Here is an 11032-nt window from a genome sequence, read left to right on the forward strand (position 1 = left end):
TTAGGGTTAGGGTTAGACTTAGGTTTAGGGGTTAATAACTTTATTATAGTGGTGGCGACGTTGGGGGCAGCAGATTAGGGGTTAATAAATGTAGGTAGGTGTCGGCGATGTTAGGGCCGGCAGATTAGGGTTTAATAATATTTAAATAGTGTTTGCGATGCGAGAGTGCGGCGGTTTAGGGGTTAATATATTTATTATAGTGGCGGCGATGTCCGGTTCGGCAGATTAGGGGTTAAAAAATTTATTTTAGTGTTTGCAATGTGGGAGGGCCTCGGTTTAGGGGTTAATAGGTAGTTTGTGGGTGTTAGTGTACTTTTTAGCACTTTAGTTAAGAGTTTTATGCTACGGCGTTGTAGTGTAAAACTCTTAACTACTGACTTTTAAATGAGGTACCAGGCTTGACAGGAGAGGGTGTACCGCTCACTTTTTGGTCAGACTTGTAATACCGGCGCTATGCAAATCCCATTGTAAATATAGAATACGCAATTGACGTAAGTGGATTTGCGGTATTTCCGAGTCTGGCCAAAAAAGTGAGTGGTACACCTGTACCTGCAAGACTCGTAATACCAGCGGGCGTTAAAAAGCAGCGTTAGGACCGGCCAACGCTGCTTTTTAAGCCTAACGCAAGACTGTTTCTAGTTCATGTTTGTATTACATTTTAAATTTTTGTCTGGGGCATACTTTGTTATACTTTAGAGATATGATGTTGGTAACTTATGTATGTTGTACATTTTATTTTGTACATTTGTAGATTTTCATATATGTAAGTGTTTCGCCTACATCTGTCATTTTTAAAGCACATGCTGATACATGTTACTATATTGTTACTTGGTGGCTACTAGTAAGATTTTACCTTGCTACAGCTTGGTTTGTGTTGATGATAATTTTAATATTTTATTACAATTATTTTCTTTTTTCTATTGAGGTATTAAATGCTTAATTATTTTTTGAAAGGTGCAACTTTTACACCAGGCATATACTGGCTGTGTGGGTTATTGCACCTATCAGAGGAATTTGCAAATTTAAGTTCACTAACCTATCAACACTACTATTTGGCTCTTTTGAATGTGCAGACAGGTGTGGTGTATTTCACAATCAAGGCCCTTAATAAGTTGTGCTGACTGCTTATGTATTATTCACTGATGAAACAGTCCATTCTAGACTGAGTAACGCATTGTGATACTTTTAACCTGTTTTTATTAAAGTCAATATTTACAGACTTTGTCAGCACACTTTCATTTTTGAACATTGGTTCATACTTATATCCCCTTTGGAAGCTTTGAGGCTTCTCTACTCGGGACAACAGAAGGATTTCACTTTGTGCTGAGGATCCATCAGCTGTGCACTGTCGGTTACCTGTTTCATTCGCAGACCTACACCCAGAGGAGGAACATAGCAGTCTGTGCCTTTGTTGAGCTATATGAATGGCTCGGAAGTGTTTAGAAGGTGTGACTCACACGATCTAGTGCTCACCAGACTGTGAGTACCCTGTACATATTTGTTTGGAGACTTTGTTATTCCATTTTGATCTGCACCATTGCGGCGCCTCCTTTTGTTCTTTTCTTGATGCAGTTATGGTTACTCAGTTGCCACACTGAACCTGGGAAGGAGCTAGCAACTGCAATTTTCCCAAAAGAGGACACTTTTCCTTGTGTTACAGCGCCATACCGCCATTCTGGTACCATAGGAGGACTTGATTGTTTCTTGTCCATTGAGGATATAATTTCTGCTATATATATATGTTTTTGTGTTTGTTTGCTTCGTTAACATGGTTGTTTGTTCCTTGATTTAGAAGGTTTTTTTTGTACACTATATTGCTCTAATTACTAACTGAACTATATATATTTAATTCAGCTGTTTATAATCAATTCAGCTATTTTGCATGATGCATTGTTCACTTTAATATGTGCATATCGTATATTATTCCTGCACTATAATATCAACCAGGTGCACCCAGTTTATATATATACCTTTTTATATTGTTTTGGACAACATTTAATCCGATTATTTGTTAAAGCACAGTTTCTTTTTTGGTGTGAACTGTAAATAAGATGGAGACTACGGGCTTCTATGTATGTGACTTATAATATCTTCTTTTACTGGATTTTAACATTACTTAAAGGGATAGCAAATTCAAAATTAAACTTGCATGATTCAGATAGAGCATTTCATTTTAAGACAGTTTTAAATTCACTTCTATTTTCAAATGTGCTTTGTTCTCTTGTCGTCTCTTCTTGAAAAAGTATACACACCTTTCCTACACTAATGGAGGCTAGCTGCTGATTGGTGCATGCAAACATTTGTCTCTTGTGAATGGCTAACTAGACGTGTTCAGCTAGCTTCCAGTAGTACAATGTTGTTCCTTCAGCAATGCATGACAAAAGAATGAAGCAAATTTGATAACAGAACTAAATTGAAAAGTTGTTTGTAAAGAGTGAGCCCACTGCCTTGCTACATTGTATCTGCCTAGGAGGCCATTAAACAAGATTGACTCATTGAGGCCCATTTATCAAGCTCCGAATGGAGCTTGAGGGCCCGTGTTTCTGGCGAACCTGCAGGCTTGCCAGAAACAGCAGTTATGAAGCAGCGGTCTAAAGACCGCTGCTCCATCACCTGTCCGCCTGCTCTGAGCAGGCGGACAGAGATTGCCACAATTCAACCTGATCAAGTACGATCGGGTTGATTGACACCCACTGCTGGCGGCCGATTGGCCGCAAATCTGCAGGGGGCGGCATTGCACCAGCATGTATTGAACTTGTTAACTGTAATGAGCATTCATGATCATGAGTTTTAAAAACAAATTTAAGAAACGCCAGTTCTATTAGTGGCAACCATGACACTAAGAGTATGATTATTAATAAAATAAAAATTAAAAACATGCCATTTGTAGATGTTGGTGTCCTGAAGTGACAATATAAAAATTTCCATCTCAGCCAAGATACTTATGGCATTCATATAAATACTGAGTGTTGAGGATGTATTGTGATGGCAATATCCCTAGTCATAAATGATAATCTTCCTGAAGTAATCAATGACTCCAGACTAGTCATCAGAAGCCATCCTGTAGTATGCGCACAGGCTGAAATATTTAAATGAGACTACTCTAGAGTCATTCACTGGCTGTTCATGCTTGTGAAGTAATCAGTAAGGTAATCTGCTAATTATTCTGAAGTCTTCACCCATAATGTTTTACCTTATGATGACTTTACAATCCTGATATTGTCTGATGTACAAATTACTTCTAAAGTAGTTAATGTTCATCAAATGACTCCAGGATGGTCCCTAAAGTAATCCTGTTTGTCGTGGGTGGTTAAAATCACATATGCAAAAAAGTACTTTCCTTGCAGAATGAACAAAAGGGTTACATGAATAAAGCTTTCCTGTAACCTTAAAGCGACAGTCAAGTCAAAAGTAAACTTTCATGATTCAGATAGAGCACACAATTTTAATAAAAACTTTCCAACTCCCTTCCATTATCTAAATGTGCACAATATTTTTATATGCACACTTTCATAGGTACTAGCTCCTACTGGGCATCTGCAAGATTAACTTTGCTGCCTGCTTCTGCCTCTCCTGCCCTTCCTGTTCTGTGTTGGTCATCATCAGTTAAAGTTTAAAAGTGTATTGAAGTGTTACCTGCTGTGTTAAAGGGTCTCTAGGCACATGTTTGTCCTCCTCCCTTGGAGGTGTTTTCTGGGGGGTTTGTGTATCGGAGGCTTAACTAGTCCAGTAACTTTTCTGCCTTCTGCTGCCACTCCTGCTCCTGTCTTTCCTGCTCTGTGGGGGTTATGATACTGTGGCGGCAGATTAGGGGTTAATAAGTGTAAGATTAGGGGTGTTTAGACTCAGGGTTCATGTTATGGTGTTAGGTGTAAACATAAATTTTCTTTCCCCATAGGAATCAATGGGGCTGCGTTACTGAGCTTTACTCTGCTTTATTGCAGGTGTTAGACTTTTTCTCAGCCGGCTCTCCCCATTGATGTCTATGGGGAAATCGTGCACGAGCACGTACAACCAGCTCACTGCTGATTTAAGCAGCGCTGGTATTGGAGTGGGTATGGAGCTCAATTTTGCGCTACGCTCACTTCTTGTCTTTTTAAAGCAGAGTTTATAAAAACCTGTAATACCAGCGCTGTTGGTAAATGAGTGGTGACAATAATGCGCAAGTTAGCAGCGCACCCCTTTTACCACAAAACTTGTAATCTGGCCGTAAATTTCTGATGACCCAAATCAGTCAAAAATTCTGAAACTAATCTTTAAAAAAACCCACATTTTTTACTCATGCACATGTCTACTTGTAATGTTTAAAAGAAAGAAGTATTGCTTCAAAGTGTGCTTTTAAAGTAATAACAAAACAACTACTATAGAATTGGATTTCACACCATTTCCATTAAGAGATTTTGCTTAAAGGGTGCATTTTTTTATATTAACCTGCCCATTGCTAGTGACCTAACCCCTATCATCTATGACCTTACAACTGTTCCAATACCAGTTTCCTTAGACACTGACTGCATCCCTAACATCTTTAAAAAGAATTTGTTAACACATGACCATGACAGTGGTAGAATTCTATCATGACTTTGAGCTTTATCTCTGATCTTATCTATATGGACACATGCTTGTGAATTGTTCCTTTCATCAGCAGGGAGGATGGCAGCAAGTAATACAGTCACAGATGGTACATTTACTTTTCAGATGAGGTTGTTGATCCAGGAGGAGGCAATGCTGGGTATAATGAGTTCAGAAGAAGGTGGCTTAGGAGGGGGTAGATCATCAGCTTTCAGAGCACAAAGTGACTTACAGTCAACAGAATATACTTATCAAGCTATACAGCATCAAAATACCTGATTTCTCTGCATGCAACTTTTAACATCATTTTGACTACTTTTATATGTTATCTGTTTTTTGTTTTCTATTTGTAATTAAGTTACTTTTGTACCCTCAGCACTATCTCATACATGTTTGTGTATCCCTTTAAAGCAAATTCACTTGGTTCTATTCCTCTACTCCAGATTTCCTTTACACAGGGATATTTTAATGAAAACTCCAACCAATAAAAAAAAAACACATTTGTTTTGCATATTTTCTGAGGAGCTTTGGACTTTTTATATTCAATAATATTTTCCTCATGAAAACCAATTTTGAAATGCTTCACGCTCACATGAATGCCCTGTTCACATTCCAATGAACCAGATTAAATATATTATACTATCTTAATTAAACTTTTACTCAGATCACACTATCACATTATAAAACCTGAACACAACTCAAATACAGATATTAAAATACACATTTATTACTGCTGTTAAGTATTTAATTTAAATGTTTATTATAAAACCAATTTAGAAATAATTAAAATGAGTTTGGTTAATTAGTTTTGAAAAACCTGCTTGAAAATAAATTAGTTAGTCATTATCAATATCCAATTAATTAGCTGTCATATTTTATTTTTATTTTACCCAAGTATATTTTTCTTTCTTGAAGGTCTACAAAAAACATGCTTATTGATTCCATGCCTATTTCTTACAGTTTTTCGTTTTTGTTTAACTAGATGTGCCTGTTATGTTACTTATCCCAGCTTCCTAAATCTTGGGTTTAAACCCAACCTTCTAAGATCTTATTTTATATCCACTTCAAAATTTACATTGCCTTTATCTCAGATAGTATCCCTATCCATTTATCTAGTGAAAAGAATTGATGGGGCTTTGTAAACTGAGTAATTTGCATAAGTGCTTCTTCATAGAAAAGGTAATTAAGTCATGGAATAAATTTCTGTTAGAGGTGGCAAATACAAAAACTGTGGGGGGACTGAGATAAGCTTAATGCTATCCTACTAATTAAGCTTACACTTTATAGAAAATTGAGCAGACTTGTTGAATCCAAGGTTCTAATGTGCCTTCAAAATCTATGTTTATTTGTTGTTAATTTTTTCAAGTAGTCTTATTAATTTAGATATTAGCTCTTCTAATGCATTGGTGTGGCCATATTTTGGGATATCAGTATCAACTTAAATTCCATATTTTAGAAAAATGCATTACTTCATCATAGCTTATGAAACGTGTCATATACATTTACAAAATGAGACTTATAATATGTAAGCAAAGTTTAAAATATTTTATTATCCTGTTAGTATTATTGTCATAGTAACAGTAACCATTATTAGAAATTGCAACACAATTATAGATTAAATTATCAATTGCATCTCCATCTGCCATATCAATATTGTGCTGGAATGTTTTCAGAATGAAAAATTAATTGACTTTCTTTCCACAAATGTATTTATTGTAGTTTCCTGGCATTTTTTCAATTCTGTACTAAACTTTTTTCAGATGGAACATAATCCAACCCATTGTCCTGCTTTCTAAACAGAAATTGTTATAGTCTTAACCCCTTAAGGACCAGCGACGTACCCTATATGTCACTGGCCTTTTTTTGGGACTTGATTGTTTTATAGCACGGTCTTGCCACCAGCGTTGTGACTGCTCTATTCCACAAAGCCTGCTGGAGGGAGGGCATTAATAGCGTGTTCTTGCTAGATTTGTGCTATTATGTCCTGAAAAAACCCTTAACGACCAGTGACATACAGGGTACATTGTGGTCATTAAGGGGTTAAAAGAAAAAGGTTTACATTTGTCAAAATACTATTTCCTTAATTCTGACCCTTTTCAAGGCTGTTTTAACCTCTTTGTTCCTAAGAGTATAAATCAGGGGATTCAGCATGGGTGTTATTATGGTGTAAAAAACAGCAATCATCATGTCAGCATCTGGTGAAGAACTTGTTCTGGGTTTCATATAAATAGCCATAGCTGTGCCATAGAATAATGTCACAACCATCATGTGGGACCCACAAGTTGATAAGGCCTTTTGCTTTCCATCTGTGGAACTAATTTTTAAAATAGCTGAAACAATTATGATATAAGAAATAATGATAAAAGTAACTGGTATCATAAGTATTACTACACCAACTAGAAAGATAACTGATTCAATGACACTAACATCACCACAACCCAGTGCTAGTACTCCTGGAACTTCACACAAAAAGTGTTTTATTTTATTTTCTCCACACATTTTTACATTCAAAGTAAGTGCTACATGGGAAATAGAGAGCAGGAATCCACATATCCATGTGCCACTTGCAATCTTGATGCAGACGGATCGATTAATAATTGTGGTGTAATGTAAAGGATAACATATAGCTGCATATCGATCGTAAGCCATTATAGCCAGCAGAATACATTCAGTCTCCCCTAATGACAGAGAAATGTACATTTGTGCCGCACATTCTTGAAATGATATTATTTTCTTTAGTGACAATAAGTCTCTTAGCATTCTTGGAACAATAGATGATGAATAGCAGATGTCCAGAAAAGAGAGGTTTGTAAGGAAAAAATACATAGGGGTCTGAAGATTTTTATCTGATATAGAGACAATAATAATTAGAAAGTTACCTATTAATATAACTAAGTAGATAAGCAAGAAGACTACAAAAAGGACAATTTGTGTCCTGGCATTGCTGGAGAGTCCAAGAAGGATAAATTCTGTCACCAAGGTCTCATTTTTCCACGCCATTCTAAAAACAAAAGAATAACATTACTATTAAGAATGCACATAGGGCTAGATTACAAGTGGCATGCTAAATAATAATTTTACTCTTTACTATTGTGCTTAAATGGAGTGTGTTGAAGAGAAAAAAACTAACACTTATTGCTTGCATGCAAACCCAACACCGCATTAGATCTACAGAACTAAATTAAATATTGCAAATAGCATGATACAGATGTCCGAAGAGTGTTATAACAAAACAGACTGTATGGCAGAACAAAAAACAGAAAGTAATCAGATTTAGGTACTCCCCTTGGGATAAATACAATATAGACATAAAGAAACCCTAAAAGAAATAATCAATTTCCAAACATTGAAAATATTATGACATATTGCTGAAAATCAAAATAATTATGCCTTTTCTTATTAATCTACGTCTTACAATTTTGTTGTTTTCCCATTGGTTGGAAATGAATCAAATACCCATTCACAAAACCCCTAAAAATGTCAAATTATCAAATCATTCGTAGTTTTGGAACAAGTTCTCATTCAGGTAGCCCCTTTGGTATGAGTTCCCAAATAGGTTCGCAGTTGGAAGTTGTCACATGTTGTTTCATCTCCAATCAAAAGAACGCTTGTTTAAATCTCTCTTTTTCGAGTGTCTTTGTTTGCGTCCGATTACATGGTTTGTGGCAACCAATCAGGTTTCTCCAAAAATGGCATACCATAATCCCAATTTCCAAAGTCAAATTTCTATTAGGGATTTAATATGTCTCTATGAGAGGATAAAATGTGATAAATTGTGAGTCCATCGTCCAGTATACCGGAACTTGGAACAATGTGATTTTGTATTTAAACCAGTAGTGTCAGCAACATGTCAGCTGATTTGCAAGCACTTTCAGATTTTATATTTTTATTTGCTCTTGAAAAAGACGCCTGTGTGCGTTGAAACGCGTTTAGCTGTTTTTATAATAAAACACTGTTCCTATGAAAGAAGGACTGTTGTTTTTTCCTATTTGGCATTGCTGACACCTGGAATGACAGTGTATATGTAAATCATGGAAGTTTCTTACTCCTAGTGAAGCTGAGGAGTCTGATCAGTGGAAGTTGGAGAGGAATCCCCTCGTTTGATAAAGAAATGCTACTGAACCTGCGCCCCTACTACTGAACACTAAACTTAAAAGTAGTTATAAATATTTTACATTCCAATGTTCTTCACATAAATATTAAAAATACAAAGGATATTTTTGTCTAAGTTAAGACTATTGGAATGTAAAATAATTACAGTAAAAACACAGTTAAACACAGTGGGCCAGTTTATAAGATGAACACTCTTTAGCAATTTTGCTCACAAGCAAACACTGCCAGAAGTAAACTTTTAACACACGGTATAGCACATTACAAATGGAAAGTAAAGTGTTTGTGTGCAAGCGAAAGCTGATGTGCGCTAAATGTTGGACTTCAAATATCTCAACTGCACTAACTTTTCCCATAGACTTCAAAGGAGCACGCAAATAAGAAAAAAAACCCTATCGCTCTCACGCTAACCTGACCGTATTTAACCAAGTGTGCTATACCCGACATGAATTATGAATATTTTACATTCCATTGTTCTTCACATAGAAGAAAATGTTCTATTTATTTAATAAAAAAAATAATATATATATATATATATAATTATTATTTTGTAATATATATATATATATATTTATATATATATATATATAAAGAGAGAGAGACGCAATCAGCTGAGACTGAGCAAAAGCTAGAATAACTTCCATGCCTGTTAATTTTCAGTGCCACTCAGGGTGCATACTCTTATAGCACACTATGCTTTTTCACAGAGAAAAAATATCCTGTAGCATATCAGTCTGACCCTGCCCAATGACAGTACAGAGCCAAAATACCAGGCAATTCTTCTCTGAGCAAGAGAAACAACAACCCCAGACAATTGTTTCAGCCTTCTGTGGGCCTCGTCAGTGAGGTGCAGTTGCATCTCTCTAAGGGCAAGTGTGCAAGGAGTCCACGTCTGGTTTCTCCTATTACTCTTAGGGAGACCCAAGAGCAATTTGCATAAATATAAAAAGAGAGAGAGAGAGAGACGCACTCAGCTGAGACAGAACAAAAGCTAGTATAACGTCCATGCCTGTTCATTTCAGTGCCACTCAGGGTGCATACACTTTTAGCACACTATGCCTTTCAACAGAGAAAAAAATATACTGTAGCATATCAGTCTAACCGTGCCCAATGACAGTCCAGTGCTGAAATACCAGGCAATTATTCTCTGAACAAGAGAAACAACAACCCCAGACGATCATTTCGGCCTTCTGTGGGCCTCGTCAGTGAGGTGCAATTGCATTTCTCTAAGGGCATGTGTGCAAGGAGTCCACGTCTGGTTTCCCCCATTACTCTTAGGAAGACCCAAGAGCAATTTGCATAAATATAAAAATGGTATTGAGCCAGTTGTTCTTTCCTGTGAGTGTACTTCTCTCTGTGTGTATTTAGTTTCCCTATGGGAAAAAGGGGCAACCAGATGTGGACTCAGTGTTCTTAGAGGAATATGGCTACAGCTCACTGACGAGGCCCAATGAAGAACGAAACGATCATCTGGGGTTGCTGTGTTCCTTGTTCAGAGTGGAATTGCCTGGTATTTCGGCGCTGGACTGACCGTAATAGGTGGTATCAGACTGATATACTACAGGAAAGTTCTACTCTGTGAAAAGCATTACTGGGCTAAAAAGCTGCACCCAGGTGGTAAATCGCCATAGAACAGGCTAACAATGGTATTGAACCAGTGCACTTCTCTCTGTATATATATATATATATATATATATATATATATGTATATATATATATATATATATATTTATAAAAGAAAGAGGCAGTGTGCAGAAGACGGTTAGTTTAAAAGTTCCATACTTTATTTCTTTCCAAGAATAAAATGCCCACAACATCCATGGGTTACAGGAGAAACGACAATCACTTGCACTGAACGGCTGACATGTTTCGACCCTCAGGTCATAATCATAGCTGTGTGTAAAACCTATTTAAGTTTGCAGGTTAAATCTGATAGGATACAAATTTAAAAGGGCAAAATGATGTCATAGTATAACATGTATCCCTTTCTTATTACATTCACATCTTACTAAACTTAATGTAATATCAACAGGGTAGGAATGGAGACATCGAAAACATTCAATACATTAAAAAATGTTGAAAATGGGACAAGATACAGAACTGGTTACATAGGCTAATATGCACAACATATGTGCATACTTATTCATTTATTCACTCATTAACTAATTAATTATGCTCCTAAATCACAAACATCTCCGGTAGCTATAATCTCATATGCTTCAAAACAGAATGCATGGCCTATATAGATGTTAGTCTATAACCCCAGAGCAAACATTTACAGACTGTTGCCCACACATGTATGTCACAGTTTAAATGTCATGTGCTAAGCATTCATATACTAATGTCGTTTGAA

At 36.4% G+C, this 11032-nt stretch overlaps 1 protein-coding gene across 1 annotated transcript; it reads right to left on the reverse strand.

The window, feature by feature from the left end:
* Positions 1-6633: 6633 nt before the first annotated feature.
* Positions 6634-7569, reverse strand: LOC128659332 (olfactory receptor 2B6-like). Its single transcript, XM_053712999.1, has one exon. It carries the CDS (start codon positions 7567-7569, stop codon positions 6634-6636), a length of 936 nt encoding a protein of 311 aa, XP_053568974.1.
* Between the last annotated feature and the right edge of the window lie 3463 nt (positions 7570-11032).

Source organism: Bombina bombina, chromosome 1, assembly GCF_027579735.1.
Source record: "Bombina bombina isolate aBomBom1 chromosome 1, aBomBom1.pri, whole genome shotgun sequence".
NCBI classification, from domain to species: Eukaryota; Metazoa; Chordata; class Amphibia; order Anura; family Bombinatoridae; genus Bombina; species Bombina bombina.